The 19,535-nt window shown below is 39.0% G+C and overlaps 4 protein-coding genes across 4 annotated transcripts; 1 reads left to right on the top strand and 3 right to left on the bottom strand.

Annotated features, from left to right (window-relative positions):
- The first annotated feature begins 336 nt into the window (after nt 1–336).
- Nucleotides 337–7,350, top strand: LOC17891049 (probable serine/threonine protein kinase IREH1). Its single transcript, XM_006296776.2, has 18 exons — nt 337–1,244; nt 1,619–1,683; nt 1,788–1,970; nt 2,048–3,409; nt 3,505–3,677; nt 3,778–4,021; nt 4,169–4,261; nt 4,335–4,475; nt 4,554–4,646; nt 4,807–5,011; nt 5,285–5,370; nt 5,602–5,690; nt 5,791–5,842; nt 5,922–5,978; nt 6,062–6,238; nt 6,354–6,431; nt 6,793–6,979; nt 7,085–7,350. The coding sequence occupies exons 1-17, from the start codon at nt 518–520 to the stop codon at nt 6,877–6,879; spliced, it is 3,912 nt and encodes a 1,303-aa protein (XP_006296838.1). The 5' UTR covers nt 337–517; the 3' UTR covers nt 6,880–6,979; nt 7,085–7,350.
- Nucleotides 7,351–7,470: 120 nt separating this feature from the next.
- On the bottom strand, nt 7,471–10,199 carry LOC17890859 (probable inactive receptor kinase RLK902). The gene is made up of 2 exons (XM_006299716.2): nt 8,796–10,199; nt 7,471–8,367 (listed from the first exon to the last, which is right to left on the bottom strand). The coding sequence occupies exons 1-2, from the start codon at nt 10,156–10,158 to the stop codon at nt 7,784–7,786; spliced, it is 1,947 nt and encodes a 648-aa protein (XP_006299778.1). The 5' UTR covers nt 10,159–10,199; the 3' UTR covers nt 7,471–7,783.
- A 1,652-nt stretch (nt 10,200–11,851) lies between these two features.
- LOC17892193 (chaperone protein DnaJ 1) lies at nt 11,852–14,690 on the bottom strand. Its single transcript, XM_006298992.2, has 11 exons — nt 14,351–14,690; nt 14,196–14,264; nt 13,983–14,081; nt 13,770–13,894; nt 13,381–13,576; nt 13,101–13,276; nt 12,889–13,018; nt 12,649–12,809; nt 12,506–12,567; nt 12,342–12,423; nt 11,852–12,229 (listed from the first exon to the last, which is right to left on the bottom strand). Exons 1-11 carry the CDS (start codon nt 14,606–14,608, stop codon nt 12,049–12,051), a joined length of 1,539 nt encoding a protein of 512 aa, XP_006299054.1. The 5' UTR covers nt 14,609–14,690; the 3' UTR covers nt 11,852–12,048.
- A 1,461-nt stretch (nt 14,691–16,151) lies between these two features.
- Nucleotides 16,152–18,382, bottom strand: LOC17890678 (glutamine synthetase cytosolic isozyme 1-3). The gene is made up of 9 exons (XM_006297958.2): nt 18,243–18,382; nt 17,923–17,962; nt 17,727–17,830; nt 17,567–17,615; nt 17,359–17,465; nt 17,161–17,248; nt 16,862–17,065; nt 16,730–16,783; nt 16,152–16,654 (listed from the first exon to the last, which is right to left on the bottom strand). Exons 1-9 carry the CDS (start codon nt 18,314–18,316, stop codon nt 16,310–16,312), a joined length of 1,065 nt encoding a protein of 354 aa, XP_006298020.1. The 5' UTR covers nt 18,317–18,382; the 3' UTR covers nt 16,152–16,309.
- Nucleotides 18,383–19,535: the final 1,153 nt, after the last annotated feature.

The raw sequence follows: 19,535 nt of genomic DNA, 5'->3' as shown, positions 1-19,535 counted from the left end.
CAGCTGCACTTAACTTTTAGATTTTCATAAAGATGGTTTTCTTGGTTATCTGATTTATAACAACAACAGGTTGATTCATGTGTTATTTATGGATATCTATTAACAACAATACAAAAGGGCTAATAATAATTTTCAACGGTGGATAAGTTCTGCGAAGAAAATATGAGTTGTTTTGTTAAGATATGATTCAACATAAATTAATTTTGGATTAAAAGAAAATTAAAATGAAAAAAAAGTCAAAATATAGTCTAAACGAGTATTGACCGTTTTCCATTTGTAGTAAATTAATTAAAAGAGTAAGCACTGAATCTAGGCTTTCCCCCACTACAGGTACGCTTTCTTCTTCCTCACCTCGAAAACTCTGAAGATCTCCACAGAGATAAGCACACATAAGAGACAGTCATAGAGCGAGAGACAGAGAGAGCTATTGTTGTACTGAAGTCGGAAGTGTTGAAATTGACAACTGGATTTATGGTTGGATTTGGTGTTTAGGTTTTGAATCATCGGAATCAGAGAGATGGTATTCAAGAACAAGCTCTTCTTCTCTTCGAAGAAATCTGGATCTTCTAGTCCTGATAGTTCTAATAGCCCCAGATCTGTTGGCTCTAACTCTCCCATACGATCAGATAAAAAGAAGTCTAAATCCGCTTCCAAGGAGGAACCTCCGATCCCTAATCCGACCTCCGTTACTGGTTTTGCTGCAGTTGGTTGCAAGCAGACGCAGGTTAAAGGTGGTTTGAAGAAGAAGGATGCTTCATCTAAGGGCAAACAAGTTTCCTCGGATGTTCAAACTCACTCCATTGGAAAATCCAACTTGTCTCCTAGTTCTGAGCCAAAGAAACCTCCGCCCGCGGAAGCCAAGGAGGGACCTGCTTTTGTTTCTCCTATCATGGCTTCGTCTCTGGGTTTGAACCGGATCAAGACGAGATCCGGACCGTTGCCACAGGAAAGGGTTTTCAATTATAGGAATGATCCGGCTACGAGCAATCTCTCGAAGATGGCTGCTGATGGAAACTTGAGCTCCGGTTCAGCTACTTCTGGCTCTGGTAGTGGCAATAGAAAGAAAGAAGCTGGGAGTAGCAAGCTAGGTTTAGAAGAGATCATGGGTCGCACTCGGCCGAGTGACACTAAGAGTGATCGTGATAGTATGTCTCCTGCTGATACTGAACCACCGAGGAGCATCAGTCCTACTTTGCCGCCATCAGGATCTCGATTGCAAAATGCAGCATCCTCATCGGGAACTGGTATGTCCTTAGATACTAATAACATCTGATGGGGGGCAAGTGCAACTATGTTTTTGTCTTCATCATTTTCCGTTGCTTTGATGATAAATGGGAACTAAGAAAGAAATACGCATTGGCAGCTTGCTGTGCTGGTAATATAATGTTAGTGCATGTGCCCGTCTCATCCGTGATAACCTTGTTCCTTGTTCTGCCTGTTATGAGTATGTTAGCTTGAAAGATATCAGAGACTTGCATATTTAAGAATCTGCATCTGTGTGTTGATAACTGGAACTTAATCATTGCATAAACGCATCTTACACTGAACTGAAGTTTTTTGCCACCTGTCAATTCTTCAGTTCTTATTTCTCAAGTTTGCTTTTGTTGGTACTTCGCAGGTCGCTCTGAGATGTCATCTGGTCGCTCTGGCCCTCTAAGAAATTCAGACTTTTGCACCCCAGAGGTAACCCCATTCTCCATCACCTTATTTTTCTCAACTGTTTTTTTCCTTTGTGTAGGAGTTTTAACTTTTAAGTTATCTTGGTGACTTGACATTTATCTTTCTAGAATTCATATGAATGGGAAAATCCCAAAGAGTCAGAATCACCACGTTATCAAGCCTTACTCCGTATGACCAGTGCTCCACGAAAGAGGTTTCCTGGTGACATCAAGAGCTTTTCTCATGAGTTGAACTCAAAAGGTGTACGGCCCTTTCCATTATGGAAGCCTCGTAGGTCGAACAATGTGGAGGTATTCTAGAGTCCCTCATCTCTATTGACCCCTTGTGATCTTTTTAAATGCAGCATCTAATCATCTATCTTTTTCAGGAAATATTGGTTCTGATTCGCGCAAAATTTGATAAAGCAAAGGAAGAAGTAAACTCTGACCTGGCAGTATTTGCAGCGGATCTGGTGGGAGTTCTTGAAAAAAATGCGGAAAGTCATCCTGAGTGGGAAGAAACATTTGAAGACTTGTTAATTTTGGCTCGAAGTTGTGCTATGACTACTCCTGGAGATTTTTGGCTTCAGTGTGAAGGCATAGTTCAGGACTTAGATGATAGGCGTCAAGAGCTTCCTCCAGGCGTCCTTAAGCAGCTTCATACTCGGATGCTTTTTATCCTTACCAGATGTACTAGATTACTTCAGTTTCATAAGGAAAGTTGGGGGGAGGAAGAACAAGCTGTACAACTACGTCAGTCAAGGGTCTTGCATTCTATCGAGAAAATACCCCCTACTGGAGCGGGAAGGAGTTTCAGTGCTGCAAAGGTCTTGAAGGTACCATCCACTAAGAAAGCTTATAGTCAGGAGCAGCATGGTTTGGAGTGGAAGGAGGACGCTGTTGTACGCTCAGTTCTCCCTCCCTCTCCTCCTGAAGATTTTTCTATTAAGGAATCTGAATCTCCTGCAAACATTGATAGAATGTCTTCTTGGAAGAAACTTCCTTCTCCAGCGCTGAAAACTGTGAAAGAAGCACCAGCGTCAGAAGAGCAGAATGATATCAGAGTTGAACCTCCAGATATGGTTGGTAATCGACAAGCTAGCGATAATGCGGCTGTTGCTATTCTCAACTGTCCTCCAGCAAAAGATTCTCATGAACACTCCTCCAAGCATCGGCACAATATTTCTTGGGGTTACTGGGGGGAACCGCCCGTTATTTCAGAGGAAAGTTCAATAATGTGCCGTATCTGTGAGGAGGAAGTTCCCACAACTCATGTGGAAGATCACTCTAGAGTTTGTACATTGGCTGATAAATATGACCAGAAAGGACTGAGTGTTGATGAGCGGCTGATGGCAGTTGCTGGAACACTTGACAAGATAGCAGAGACCTTCAGGCATAAGGATAGCCTAGCAGCCGCAGAAAGCCCAGAGGGTATGAAAGTCTCCAATTCAAATTTGACTGAAGAATCTGACGTTCTCTCCCCAAGGTTGAGTGATTGGTCGCGAAGAGGGTCAGAAGACATGCTTGACTGTCTCCCAGAGTCTGATAATTCAGTTTTTATGGATGATCTGAGAGGTTTACCGTTAATGTCATGTAGAACCCGTTTTGGTCCCAAGTCTGACCAAGGCATGACAACTTCATCTGCCAGTAGCATGACTCCTAGATCCCCAATTCCCACCCCTAGGCCTGATCCAATTGAACTGATATTAGGAGGCAAGGGTACTTTCCATGATCAAGATGATACTCCGCAGGTTTGTGATGGTGGTGCTCCTTGCTTATAATTTTTCTTGTCTCTTATTACTAAATACCATCTGATGAAAAAACTCTTGATAACTCGGTAACGCAGATGAGCGAACTTGCTGACATTGCAAAATGTGCAGCAGATGCCATTCCGGGTGATGATCAATCCATTCCCTTCTTACTTTCTTGTCTCGAAGATCTGAGGGTTGTGATAGACCGCAGAAAGTTTGATGCACTTACAGTAGAAACTTTTGGCACTCGCATAGAAAAGTTGATCAAGTAAGCTCCTTGATGCTACTTCTAGAATTTTTCTCTTGTCAATGGAATTATATAGTTAACTTCAGAATTATTTTTAAGTATAATATTGCTGATTATGTAGGGAGAAATATTTGCATATGTGTGAGCTTATGGATGATGAAAAAGTTGACCTACTAAGCACTGTAATTGATGAAGATGCTCCTTTAGAAGACGATGTTGTTCGGAGCTTGAGGACTAGCCCAGTACATCCTCGAGACCGCACATCCATTGATGATTTTGAGATCATAAAACCAATAAGCCGGGGAGCTTTTGGGCGAGTTTTTTTGGCAAAAAAGAGAACAACAGGAGATCTATTTGCAATTAAGGTAAATGATTTGGTGCTTTTGTTCTCTTTTCAGTTCTTTTTGGTTTGTAACAAAATATTCTTCTTTTGTAGTTAGACTAATGTGGATGGCAAAATCTTTAGTAAAATTTTTCCTAATCTTGTGTTTTAACGTGCCCATTCTCCACAGGTTCTGAAAAAGGCAGATATGATCCGTAAGAATGCTGTTGAAAGCATACTTGCTGAACGTGATATATTGATCAACGTTCGCAATCCCTTTGTGGTGAGCAGGTCTAGCCTTTAAGCATATTCACAGAAGGGATTTTCTTCTTTTAACATTACTTTGTTTTAACCAGGTTCGTTTCTTCTATTCTTTCACTTGTCGTGACAATCTGTATCTGGTGATGGAGTATCTGAATGGAGGGGATCTCTATTCGTTGTTGAGAAATTTGGGTTGCTTAGAGGAAGATATTGTTCGTGTATATATTGCCGAAGTTGTAAGTTTCTCATGTTTATTTTCTTGACAGTGTATTCCATGTAGCTCTAGAAGATTTCATGATAAATTTCATTGTCAGGTCCTTGCTTTGGAATATTTGCATTCTGAGGGTGTTGTTCACCGTGATTTGAAGCCAGATAATTTGTTAATTGCGCATGATGGTCATATAAAGGTATATTTTCCATTGTAAGAATTCTTTTGCCATCTTTTGGAAACTTGTGGGTTTAGTCCTTTTGGTAACTTGTGATATTTGAGGTTTACAAGATGTAGCCTTTGCACGGAAGAGAGGCTTTAAATTTAAGACCTATGGTTTCTTTCTTGTATCTGAGCAGTTGACAGATTTCGGGCTCTCTAAAGTTGGCCTCATCAACAGCACGGATGATCTGGCTGGTCCTGCTGTAAGTGGGACGTCACTGCTTGATGAGGATGATTCACGCTTAGCAGCATCTGAGGATCAGCTTGAAAGGCGCAAGAAACGGTCAGCTGTGGGTACTCCTGACTACTTAGCGCCAGAAATTCTTTTAGGGACAGGACATGGTGCGTAAACTTGTCTAATCTTGGTGTCTGCTTTAAATTTTATTCAAGTTTGTTTGTTTAGTAGAATCATTGGTATTCAGCTAGGATGGTAACTTGAGTAGAAAAATAAATACAAATTTATTTCTGCTCTACTACTCTGTTGTTAGTAGCAGGGTTATATGCCAAATACGCTGGACCAAGAACTTTCATGACAGTAGATTTTCCAGATAAATCTGTTTCGGTTATCACGTCCCAAGACTGCAAAAAATATTATATACTTGCATTATCATTCAGGTGCAACTGCGGATTGGTGGTCTGTTGGCATCATTCTGTTTGAACTCATTGTGGGAATTCCACCCTTCAATGCAGAACATCCTCAGGTTAGAGACTAATCAATAATTTGTTTCTGATTTATACTTTGATAGAGGAACAGATGTTTTTAGGAACTAAAATTCATACTTGGGTGGTCTTCAAATGCCATGTGTTTTTATTGGCGTCTGAACTCCTCTGAACTTAGATTTGAAATCAGTACCTATGTTACTATAGAGAGCACTGTCTGTCTACTTTCAGTTTCCAACATTTGAATGTGCATTTTCTTTGGTTTGTTCTAGCAAATATTTGACAATATTCTCAACCGTAAGATACCATGGCCTCATGTTCCAGAAGAAATGAGTGCTGAAGCCCATGATATTATCGACCGGTAAGATATTCTACAGTACCCTCCATATAATTGAGTCTTAAACTCCATAGAGAACAAGCCAGGTTATTGTCTATTACATCATGTCGTCTTCTTTTTCTAGATTTTTAACAGAAGATCCTCATCAGAGACTTGGAGCTAGAGGGGCGTCTGAGGTAAAAATGGCTGTCTTTGACTGTGATGAATAGTTCTAACAATTTGTAAACTGTTAATGACATTGATTTCATGACTCAGGTGAAGCAGCACATCTTCTTTAAAGACATCAATTGGGACACACTAGCAAGGCAAAAGGTGCATTTATTCATCTTATCCTTTTAAAGACATAAGCTTTGCTACTTGGTGCCTTCTTAAAGCTTAACACTAGTTTGCTTTAGGCTGCATTTGTTCCGGCTTCAGAGAGTGCAATAGACACAAGTTACTTCAGAAGTCGCTACTCATGGAACACATCAGATGAGCAATTTTTCCCGAGTGGTGAGGTTCAAGATTATAGTGATGCTGATAGCTTGACTAACAGCAGTGGTGGCTCGAACAATCATCATGAGGAAGGGGAGGTAACATCTGCTAATCCACTCTTTTATATTTTTCTCCTTCGAATTATTCGGGAAACTATCATTGATGTTCGTTGGATGTGCATTTTCCTTGAACTGGATCAATGATGCTACACAGGCTGAAGAATACGAAGGACACACAGAGTTTGAGTCTGGCGTACCTGTAGATTACTCTTTCAGTAATTTCTCGTTTAAGGTACTAACTCGTGACTGACCTGTTAAGACCCAGTGTTGTCCAAGTTTACGCAATTGGTTGGTGGTTTATATAGTGGTTAATATTTCAAAATCCAAATTTCGTTTTCTGATTAATCTATGTATTGGTTTACGGCAACAAATATAATGTAGCATTAAGTTATGTTAGCTTAAGAAGAGTTGATAGTATGGAGGTGTTTGAGGCTGTAGGTAGATATAAGAGTCGCATTTAGAACCATAGGGACTGATTGATAGTCTTTGAACTTGTGGGTTCTGCCTCCACTCTAGGGTGTCTTTGTTTGAGTGGTTGGGTAATAATACGAGCCGCATAGCATTCTGAGTTTCTCTCTTGCACGATTTCGCAGAACCTCTCGCAGTTGGCGTCTATCAACTACGATCTTCTATCCAAAGGCTGGAAAGATGAGCCACAACCAATTCCGCATCACAAGTAACATCCAATTCCTGGATGTTTTTTCTCGATTCTTTGGTGTTCTGTGAGTCAGTGTAATGAGTACTCTGCCATTACCGGCGTTGTTTGTATACTCTGTAAATGTAAGTCATTCGTTTATGTTGATTACTTTGTTCATAACGAAGTCAATCTTGTAATCTCCATTTGCAGTGACAAATTTAAACATGTTTAATGTGTTGGATCTGCAGAGACAAGAAGAGGAAAAAAAAAAGAAAAAAAAAGAGAGGAGGAAAAGAATATTGGAACATTATGGGGAAGCAAACGCAGCGGACGTGAGAGTGATGAGGTAGCTTTGCGTTTTGAGTAACCAGCGGCAGCCATTGGTCTATGTAAAGATAAGAGAGCTCACAACCTACTTTAACCTTTAATGATTTCAAATACCACTGAAGAGAAATGGCTTCAAACTTATAGATTTATCTAAGCAGTTTTATTCTAGCTGCAAATTTGCACCCAACTTTTTCTTGGACTTGTTTGGCGAACAAAGATAATTAAAAAAAACACACCAATGCGACTCGTTAAACACCTCTCCTGAATAGCTGTCACACCATTAAATCGCAAGTAGCAGACAAGAATGTATTACTATTCTTTTTTATTTTGTCTGCACCCCATTCTTATCAAAGACAGAAAAAGCTGAAACAATATTGAAATAAAAGTTAAAGTTAAAAGCACTAATAATTACAACCACAAGGAACTCCTCATCATCAGTGCCCACACATGAAAGAAACAAAAAGATTCACCAAAACTTAAAAAACATCTAATTAACGACTCTAATTCCCCGCCATATTCTTAAACTAACTTTTAATCATCAAACACCAAGAACGCCGTCGTTTCGTATCATGGATCCCAGCTCACTAGCTTCTCAAGTCTCCTTTCGTCTGATGATCTTCTTAGACCACCTGATCTGAACCCGACTGGCGCAGCTCCTGGATCCTCCTCACCACCTCCACCATCACTGGTCTCTTGTCAGGGTGCTGCTCTGTACAGTCAATGCCCAGCTGCAGCATTTCTGCCATCTCTTCTTCCACCGTCTCGATACTCATCAGCTCCGAGTCAAAAACCTCATTCCTCCACTCCTCTCTTGCCACCGAATGAACCCACCTCGCCAAATCCATTCCTTCCTCGTTCATCACCGAGTTAGATGGCGCTTTTCCGGTGAGCAGCTCTAGCAACACCACACCAAAGCTGTACACGTCCGCTTTCTGTGATACACGCCTCGGGTCAGTTACTTCGGGGGCACGGTACCCAGTGGCCCGGTTTGGGGTTGTGGATGAGGCGCTGACGAGCTGAGCCAGGCCGAAATCAGACACTCGTGCATCATGGGAGTTTGTTAAGAGGATATTGGAGGACTTGACGTTTCCATGAGAGCTCAATGGGTCTTGTGAGTGAAGGTAATCTAAGCCACGAGCAGCTCCAAGGGCGATACGTGATCGGATTTCCCAGTTCAACGGAGGCCGGCCTGCGCCTTTGTTTCCTGTAACATAGCATGATATTGAGCTCAACACATAAAAAAAAATTATTGTCTGTAGTTCAACACAGGATATCTGGAGTTTTCATTGTTCAAACACAAAACTAGAAGATCAATTGTCCCTGCCAGTCAAGGAATCCAAAGTTATCTACTGTTCCCACTAATTCATAGACGTTCTGTGTAAACCATGTGAATGTCAAGTACATGATATAGATTCTTCACTAAACCATTTCAATAAATCTAATAGAAGCTGTTTACATTGTATTGTGAATTTCAAATCAGTGTGATGCAGTACCAAACTAATCACAGAAAGCTTTGACATATCTATCTTAAACAAGCAAATCCATTACTAATTATGTCGCAAATAAGCCAAGTTTCTTTTTCTGATAAAGCAAAATAAAAATCACAACTTATAAGAGATATATAAGTCTCACCGTGTAAGAGAGCTGACAAGCTTCCCATAGGCATGAAGTCATAGACAAGTAGCTTCTCGTCTCCACTGTAATAGTAAGCTCTTAATGGCACCAAGTTCTCATGATCCATCGCTCCAACAACCTCAATCTTCTCCTTGAACTCTCTGTCCGCCATCGTCACATCCTTCAGCCTCTTCACAGCAACTAATGTCACCGCATCAAGCACAGCCTTATAAGCTGTCCCGAACGTTCCCTTCCCCAAAACCTCCGCAGAAGCTCTCAACAGATCTTCCAGATCGAAAACCTTAGTGGCATTCCCAAAGAACACTAATTTCTTCATCCCTGAACTGTTCACTTCCACGGCTTTCATCGCAGCAGGGTTGTACTCGTTCCCATAGCTCCCACTCTCCGGTGCGTCCACGGCCGTTTTCTCGCCGGGAATTTCGACTTCATGTTGCTTAACAGTGGCAATGTCGACGGCCCTTGTCCTCTCGTTTCCTCCCTTTTTCCGGAAGAGAACCATCAAAATCAGAACAATCAGGGAAAAACCAACCACACATCCAATAACAATTCCTGCTATAGCTCCACCAGAGAGCTTCTTCTTTTTCTCCTTCCCCTTGCTTCCCTCCAGAGTTCCAGGTATGTTCCCGACAGAAATTGGCTGGCTTGGCACAGTTCCTTCGTTAGAGCAGACACCAAGAGGTTTGCCACAGAGAGAGGTTCCCACAAACGAATCAGAGTCAAATTTCTGAAGAGTCTCAGGTATAGATCCGTTCAACAAGTTATTAGAGACGTTGAACTGATCCAAAGGCAAATCCAAGTCAAGAAGAGAGCCAGAGAGCTTGTTGTTCTCCAGGTACAGAGTCTTAAGCCTAGTAAGGTTTTTAAAACCTGAAGAGATCTCGCCGGTAAACTCATTCTCCGCAAGATTCAACCTAACGAGGTTACTAAGACTAAACAAAACCTCAGGAATCTCACCGGAGAATCTGTTACCCTGCAAGTACAAACGCCGAAGATCGGAGCAGCTGCCGAGATCCAAAGGGAGAGTACCAGTGAGAGCATTGAGACGGAGACTGAGCGTACGGAGCTGAGTTAAATTACCGAAAATACCCTCAGGAATATGACCGGAGAGGGTTTCGCCTGGAAGACGAAGGGCGGTAACACGACCACCGTCGCAAACGACGCCGGTCCAGTTGCATGGGGTGGATAGTTTGACGTCCCAGAGTAATGTACGACCACCGACGGCGGAACGAAGGGAGAGAAGAGCGGATTTGTCGGCGGCGAGATCTCCGATTGACGGAAGAGGAAGAGTGAAGAGGAGGAGGAGAAGGGAGAGGGATACGAGGAGATTATTGGCCATGGAAGAGGTGAAGAAGAGCCGCATTGTAAGAAACGAGAGAGAGAGAGAGAGAGAAACCCTAGAGAAAACAAAGCAGCTCAGAGTGAAGAAGCTGTGTGTGTGTGTGTGGTTTACAGAGAAGAAGAGAAAAGAGAGTGAAGCTAGTCAACACTTAACACTTGACACTCTCTCTCTCTCCCTTCTTTTTCTTTTTCCTTTTTTTAAAAAAAAAAAAGAAAGAAGTTTTTTATAATATTTAAATATTGTAATTGGTGTGTAAATGTGACAAAATCGACATTTCTAAAACAACAGTGACGTATGTCTTTTCTTTGCTTCGACAAAAATATTTGTTTTTTCTTTTCTTTTCTATTATTGGTTTTGTGTTTTACTTACTTAGAAATTAGAATCTTATGTTATCTACATATATCTCTCTACCTGTACTGTCTTATCTAATTGTTACTCCTATATTATTACTAAAAAACTCTCATTTTCTAAACAGTTAAAAGATACAGATTAACGAGTAAATTAAGCAAGTGGGGGTGTTTATGGAGAAACGTAACACAAAGGTACTGAATAAAAGAAATAGTAAAAAAAATGAAAGAGTTGTGATAAAATGAAATTCCCTGCATCTGAGTAAAGTGAGAATCCATCCCTATTCTCAAGATAACGCTTAATTCTATGAATTTTTCTTCCTTCTTTAGTAAACTTGATTTTTGTTTCTATTGGGAGAAGCTACTACTAGTATTATAGTAATGCATATGGGGGGTTGTAGTAAAAGATGAAACAAAAAAAAAGAAAGAAAGAACATGGGTATGCAGTGGAAGGGTAGGACCATTATAACATGTAAAAAAGCCAGCAACAATTATTTAACCCCCTCCATTCCAAGTCTTTCTTCATTTTTATGTTTTGTGATTGTCTACATTCTTCTGTTATCAAACTCGATATATGTATTGATTGGTCCCCCATTAATTCTTACTCACTTTACCATTTTCTCCATCCATCAAATAATTCATCTCATGGTCCACAGAGTAAATTATTTATAATTTGATTTCAATATTTGCATCATTCCACAACCAAACAAACAAAAACACACACACAATGGTCTTTTAGTGATAATGTAGTTGAGCGTTACACTTTTGGAACGGAAAGGCAACGGCTACAATTACAAGTTTAGATTTGTAATCTTGCTCTTCCACCAGTCTCTGAGGTGATTCAACTGTAGTAACTTCGATCGCCAACATGTGTGGATTAACCCACAGTTTCGTACTTGTGTTTTCCTCTCTCTATATCCTTTACTATTTTTATTTTTTTACTTATAGATATATAGAAGATAGATAGTAAAGACGTTGTTAAGTCATAAATTCATAATGTAAGTACTAAGTTTAGTAGCTCTGTTTGTTTTATGAGACTGAGACCCACTCTCAAGCGATCGATTCGGACTTTATGGATATATGCGATTATGGGTAACCTTTTTCTTGATTGCATAAAAAGCTTCTCTTTAAACTCAGTTTACAACTTACAACACACACACAAAAAAAAAAGTATTTAAAGTTCTCTAATTTTTACAATGTTGTCCTCTCACACTATACATGTATGTACTACGAAATCTCCATGTACTCCATAAATTCTCAACACCTCCGCATTTATTTTTACTTTTATCAAATTCAATTTATTCAACGTCAGCTGTATCACGGTTTTAGCCGGTTTAGCCTACATAACCATTGGTCATGTACTAATATTCGTCGTATCACAACTCCAAACCATATATATTCAAAATGATATAACATACATACAATATCATATATCTTATGTGACAAAACAAATTCAACCTAGAAACTATCTAGAATTTGTGTGGCAACACAAAGAGCCTTTTAAATCTGGTAAAAGCTCTCTGTGTTACTTGAAGTTAAAGTTCTTCATTTGGGTTTCAAGATACTAAGGTTCCTTCTTTTGTTTCAAGCGCTTACCCTTCTTCTGAACCAACGCAACAGCCGAGGTTATAACGCACAGAGCCAAGAACGGGAGAATAATTGAAGTCTCTGCCGCTTTCATTCTTCGTAGTGGCCATGATGGGTTCAAGCTCATAGTCCCAAATTTTGCTCTTGAATCCTCCGGTCTACAAAACACGTCACGTTTAAAACTATACTATATATTTGACCAGGATTCATGGACAAGGCAACAATGTTGTGTCCTTTGATGAACTGCTGGGAAAGGTTTCATGAGATTACCTTATGACATTCTTCACTTTATGCCACCAAGACCTTTCTTTTTTGGGATCTGAGTTAAAACTATGCTCTTCTTGACGAGTATCTACAATCGAGGATTACAAAATTAGCTTCAACATTTTGTTTCTTAACTATTAGTTTCTGAAATAGATCGAATAGCGCTGTACCAGTATTACTGGTAGATCTTCTGAGTGACGAGAATTCCTCTACCAATTTGCGCTCCCTCTCGCTGCCATTTACGTTGTTTCAAGCAGTTTTTAAGTAAGGAATGCGACATAAAGGACTAAAAGGGAAGCAATGTGACACAAACCTCAGGCTTTTGGGGATCGAAACCTTCACTACAAAGCAATGGTCTCCCCGGATTGCAGGTCTATCCGTGTCTGGAACTCCTTTTCGATATAATTTCACGGTGTCGCCAGGCTGAGTTCCTGGGGGAATACGAAGATCCATTGTTCCCTCAACCGTTTCTACCTGAAAAAAGAAAGATGTCATGCCTTCACGATTCTCACTACTGAAAAATGTCAAAAGCGAAAAACAAGTTTATAAATACCTTTGTGATTGCCCCAAGTATAGCATCTGTGAAATCGATGTTGATATTGGAGTATAAATTAAGCCCTTCCCGGCGAATTCCACGTTTCCCATCAACTTGAAGCACGATGAACAAGTCACCAGCTCTTCCACTGTGGAAATTAGAAACCATATTGAAAAAGCAATTGCAAAGCACTACATAACAGAATTGGAAAATAGCAGATTCTTCTGTACCTTCTTTTGTCCACGTTACCTTCTCCTTGAATCCGCATTGTGGCTCTATCGCTGACACCAGGAGGGACAACAACATCCATTTTTTTCATAGACCGTAGTCTCCCATTGCCTACGCACTTTCGACACTTATCAGTGATGATTTTGCCTTCACCGCCACATTTGGAGCAAGTGGACACCTATATAACACAGATTATCATCTATGGCAAATGTCACGGGAAATTTAAATTTCCATTTTAAGAATAGCAACAGATCGGAATAGTATTCAGGTATAATGAGTTACCTGGGACATGATTCCAAAGGGTGTTCTCTGAGTGCTCATCACACGCCCTTTACCATCACAACTACTACACTGTTTAATGGCGGAACTGGATTTAGCACCTGTTCCTCCACAACCATCACATGTTTCTAAATAAGAAACCTCAATCTCTCGTTTCACTCCAAATACTGCCTCTTCAAAGCTCAACCGCAGGTCAAACCTATTATGGACATCCCCAAACATCAAAACAGAAACAAAGATTATGATACATAGATAACTTCCTCCATTTTCAAGAAAAGAAGACACAATCAACAAACAGAGAAGACCGGAAATAACCATAACAACTGATTTCATCTACCTAATTATCGCCAGTAAACAAGTAAGGACAGAAATGAAATGCCAATGAAATGTACCGAATGTCAAGGTCTAGGCTTCTCTTATTCATAAAATCAAAACCCATCCCTCCTGATTCACCCATTCCCCCAAAGAATCCATCAGAATCTCCAAAGAATGCACTGTACAAATCAAATGGATCCACCTAAAGGATGGGACAAAAGAATTAAGAAGGTCATTATATGATTAAAATATTTCAGAAATCATTAGAAATTTCGTCATAGAGGACTTACCCCTTGAGAAGAAGTATCCTGTGATCCATTAAAACCTCCTTCTAAACCTGCCTCACCAAAGCGATCATACACGGATCTCTTCTCCTCATCAGATAATACCTACACATATGCTTCATTCCCCAGGTGCAATAAGCAACAAAACATCACAAACGAAAATGCAGATTCCATAAAAAAAAACTAAGCATTTCAAAAAGATGACAGAAGTTGTGTTACCTCATAAGCAGCACTAATCTGTTTGAACTTATCTTCTGCACCAGGGTTCTTGTTCATATCCGGGTGATACTGTTCCACAATTACAAACCCTAAGCTTCAATTCAATTCGAGAAAGAACCTTAGTAAGAAAAAAAAGGCAGATTACGAAGAGTAACCTTGCGCGCGAGTTTTCGGTAGGAGCTCTTGATCTCCTGCAAGGTAGCGTTGCGGTTGACTTTCAAAGTGGAGTAGTGGTCTGTCCCGGCGGCCATGGTGACCCCACGATGGCGATTTCCGCCGGAAAACCCACATTTCCGAACACGCAAATAAATCGGTTGAGAGGGAGGAAAATAGAATGGCGCATTGGGTAGAGGAAACTGATGACGGAAGCTATGAGCTGGGTTTATAGACGGAACCAGTGAACAGCGAGCCATTTCATATCCCACTCTCGAAACCACCGGACTCCTGAGAGAGAGAGGGTTTTAACGTGGTTTTTGCTCAGTAATCAATCTACACGGCGACATTTTAGAATTGGGCAAGATAGAAGAAGCGATGTCATTTTTTAGCTGGTGTAGATTTAAATACTTTGGGCCTAAAAGCTTCAAGCTTAATTACCCAATAAGGCGGCCTTCTTATAAATAATAATAAAACGATATGTTTCTTAGAAACAAAATAAATAAAAAAAGAATTTAATCCACACAAAATAATAAAAAGCAACGAGTGTTTTGCATGCCGATATAAGTTCAATGAATCATCATCATCATTCAAACCTAAGGGCACATCTAAAGGGAGGTGCTTAGTGAGTTTCATAAGTCTATTGTAAACAAAAAATAAATCAAAATTGAACAATTAAATAAAGGGAGAGTCTAAACTAAGGGGTTTTAGAAATTGTGTTTATGGGTACTTAAAGACACATGGCAATTACTCATTGGTAAAAAATATATTCATCTCTTTCTCTTTCTATAATTCTTTCTCCCTCTAACATTTTTATTTAATTAATTTTTATTAATGAAATGTTGTTAAGCATTCTTTTAGAGTTTCACAAATGGAGGTGGTCTAAAGACCTAATAATGCGTATCCCAATTCAAAGAATATAAAAGTTACCTAAACAATTGCTTTTTTCCATTGTTACCTAATGGAATTTGTGAATCGGAATCTGCATTATAAAAAAGGTTCAGGACACTTTTTTTAGTTTTTTATACTTTGAATAGCCAATCATCGTATGTTTCCTTTTTGGTTTAGGTCGACAACAGCGATCATAACTTTAGATATTTTCCATTTCTTTAACTTAAAGTGGAGTCAAGTGGGTTGGGGCGTCATGATTTTTATTAATTTTTATTTTACTTTATAAGGAACGTTTTGCAAACGGCAGCACTAAAATTAAAGTGGTGTGTCATACTACTATGCACTGAGGTACTTAACAATGTACTTGTTGTGTGTTTTGTATGACTTTTGCCAAAAACTTAGGAAATTGCTAAACTTACTTCTTTTCGTCATATTATCTGTTTTTTCTTCTAATTTAGTAATGTCCATTATGCTTAAGTTAACAAGTAAATGCGTCACGAGTCCACTAATTGCTCCCACTCACAATAAATAACAAATAAAATATCATAGAAAAAGTTTATTTTGACTTTTCCTACCATAGCTAGTTGTGAACTTCAATGCATGATATGAGTATAGTACAGAGCACGTGACGAGCATTACGCTGTTCCCACCTAATAATACTCCACCACCCTTCGTCTTCGGAATTTAATCTTCTACTACTTAAATATTTTATTCATAAGTAAAGGTCACATGCCAAATAGTAATAATATTATTGCCAAGAATATTCGACATTATCTATATTCGCAAAATCTTATCCAACACCAACAACTACTAAACCCCGACTAGTTCAACCTCCGACGCGCCGGCCGAACTTAGTTGTTATTATCTTTACACAATAAACTAATTAACAAATTTACTAAATAAAACACAACCTTTTTTAACCTTAAGAATCGCTTATTATTAATTAATTATTCGAAACAAACCACATAATGTTCACAAAATACGCCATTATAAGAATTATTTTAATCGGAAGGTGCAATCAAAAGGGGAAAAAAAAAAAGAACAACGAAACAAAGGCAAATCAAATGGCATCAACCGAGGATGGTGGTTTCAGCGATCATGGAGGTGACAACATAAGGATCCATGTTAGAAGCTGGCCTTCTGTCCTCGAAGTAACCTTTACCTTCCTTCTCCGTGTCACGTCCCACTCTAACCGAAGCTCCACGGTTCGCAACTCCCCATGAGAAGGTGTTGATGTCTGCGGTTTCGTGCTTCCCCGTGAGACGACGCTCGTTGCCTTCACCGTAAGCAGCAATGTGTTCTTTGTGTTTCAGCTGAAGCTTCTCTATTGCTTTCTTTATCACTTCTAACCCTCCATCGTTCCTCATCGTCTTTGTACTGTAGTTGCAGTGAGCTCCAGCTCCGTTCCAGTCACCCTGAACCCATTCAAGAATGTTACAACGAAAACTTCACTTATGGTTATTAAGTATCAAGTTGAGTATGAAACTAACCGGGACTGGTTTTGGGTCGAAGCTGACATTTACACCAGAGATCTCAGTGATCCTCTGCCAAAAATAGAAGATGGCATTAGCAAATTTTAAAGCTTTGTACTCGTATTAGGACCCTGTTAAGTAGATTTTTACCTCGAGAAGGTATCGAGCCACCCAGACTTGATCACCAGAAGCAATACCCTCAACAGGACCGACTTGGAACTCCCATTGGCCAGGCATGACTTCTCCATTGATACCGGAAATGCCAATACCGGCGTAAAGACAGGCCTTGTAGTGTGCATCCACAATGTCACGACCAATGGCCTTGTCAGCACCCACACCACAGTAGTAAGGTCCCTGTTTCAAACAAAAAAAAAGAAAAGGAAGTTGTTAATAGTTTTAGATCATATTTCAATATGTGTTGTGAGAACATTATGGTGATTGGATTTTACCTGAGGGCCAGGGAAGCCACCAACAGGCCAACCAATAGGCCAGTTCACATCCTTTTGCATCAAAGTGTATTCTTGCTCAATCCCATACCTTGTGAACAACAAAGGGAGACAAGTAGCATATTATTTGATTTGCAAAGGGACCAATAAAACTACTAATCTGAGACTGATAGATAATATATAATAACAAGAAAAGTGTACCATGGCTCCTCAGAAGCAACGTTGGGGTGGCTGAAGATCTTAGCAGCGTTGTGCCTCTTGTTTGTTGGGATTGGATCACCGGCTGGTGTGTAAGCATCACACATCACCTGCATATATCACAATCATCAATAATCTAATATCTAGCTAGATGAGATCCAAAATTGAATTTGTCACAACAATCATGTCACAACATGTCAAATAAACCCACCAGAATGTTGTTGCCTTTCCTGAAGGGATCCTTGAATATCGCCTGAGGGCTTTCGATTCATCAACAAATATAAACATACACACACAAAGCAAGTTCAATATTAAAATATGAATTTTTGTTTAAGCGTATTAAAACAGAGATAGATGATCGAAGAGCATACTATAGAATGACTTCACTGTCTTCTCCGGCAGCCTGACCGGTGCTGGATCCGTCGTAGTTCCATTTGGGGAGCTTTGAAGGATCACTTACTGGTCCTGGTAGTGTCTGTATCATTCATACACAAATCAGATCAACCAAAGAAACCAAAAACAGAGGATGAAATAAACAAACACAAGGAGATTTATATTAAAAAGTACCCTGGCTTTGCTTCTAATGTCCATTCCAGATCCACCGATCCTGTTCATTAAAAAATTCATACAAAAACTTAACAAACCAACGAGAAGACAAAAAAAAATAACATAAAAAGAGACAAGCTTTATGTTTATACACGTCTTAATCTAACGCAGGACAGCGAAACATTCTGTGTTATGAATCGTGTTCAATATCAAAACCCATCAAGAGATCAATATCAAAATAAAGAAAGAGATAAACTTTTCGATCGCAGCAATAAGAAGAAACAACGATAAAACGAGAGTCATGGTGAGAGAGAGAGAAACAGAGAGAAGAGAGATCGAACCATATGTATTCAGCGATGATTTTCTCGGTGGCATCAGTGAGGTTGAGGTTAACGAGATCTGAGAGCAGAGACATGGCGGCGTCGGAGAGAAAAATATCAATCAGTGTGTTTAGGGAAGAGACGATCAATACAACTTCTCTCCTGAGAGTGTGTGTTTATAGAGCTCTATTTTTTTTTCTTTTTTTCTAAATATAACAATTATAGTCAATACATATTTTAGTAAATTTGGTAAATTCTTATTATTATTTTTTTTGGTGGGGATTTGGTAAATTATTTATTGTTTGTGCCAATATTATCTTTAAATATTATTTAATAATAATTAATTAATAATATATCCTTTAAACTTTTTTTTTCCAGTTAAGATTCTCCTGAGATTACAGATTATAACAACAATATTCTCAATTACAAGAGTTTATACACAAAACGGAACTAACATGCGTTACGGCATAGTATTAGTAATCATACTAAATATTTCCACTTTTGATATTCAGACGATCATTGCACACTTAAACTACCAAAAAAAAACAACCAACTAAAAAATTATTTCCGAGTTCCAATCATTTTGTTTTTACCACAAAGCTGTTTATGTGTATATATATATATATATATATACTTGGGACGAAATATATGGAAAAAATAACAATTATTGATGAACACGTAAACGTAGGTAGGTAGGAATAGGCATGACCAAAAGCTAACCTTAACCGTGTTTTTAACTGTAACCGGACCGTTTATCAACCGTAACCAGATCGTAACCGGACCGTAACCGTATAAAACGGTTAAAAATTGTAACCGTTAACCGTAAAAGTAAATTAGTTACGGTTAAAAAATAATAATAACCGTAACCGTTAATTAACCGTAACCATAATTAACCGTAATTAATCGTCGGTTAACCGTACGGTTAAACGCTCGGTTAACCGCATATTTAAATTTTTAAAATAAATTATATTATAACTGTATACAATACCCAGATTTAACTAATTCACTATAAATAATTGAAATCACATATATTTTTTACTTGTAAAATAAATAATATTTCATAAAATTTTATCTCCAATATTAATATTATAATAATCATCAAATAACCGTAACCGTATATAACCGTAACCGTAATTAACCGTAACCGTATATAACCGTAACCGTCTTAACCGTATATATAATGATTAAGGTTATGGTTAAAAAAATTATAACCGTTAACCGGTGATTAATTAACCATAACCGCATTAACCGTAACCGTGGTCATGTCTAGGTAGGAATAGAAATGAAATGACTTTTTTCAAATACAGCTTCTAT

The sequence above is a fragment of the Capsella rubella genome, unplaced genomic scaffold (genome assembly GCF_000375325.1).
Source record: "Capsella rubella cultivar Monte Gargano unplaced genomic scaffold, Caprub1_0 scaffold_3, whole genome shotgun sequence".
NCBI classification, from domain to species: Eukaryota; Viridiplantae; Streptophyta; class Magnoliopsida; order Brassicales; family Brassicaceae; genus Capsella; species Capsella rubella.
Note: the sequence above shows the minus strand (reverse complement) of the source record. Positions and strands in the feature narration are given on the sequence as shown.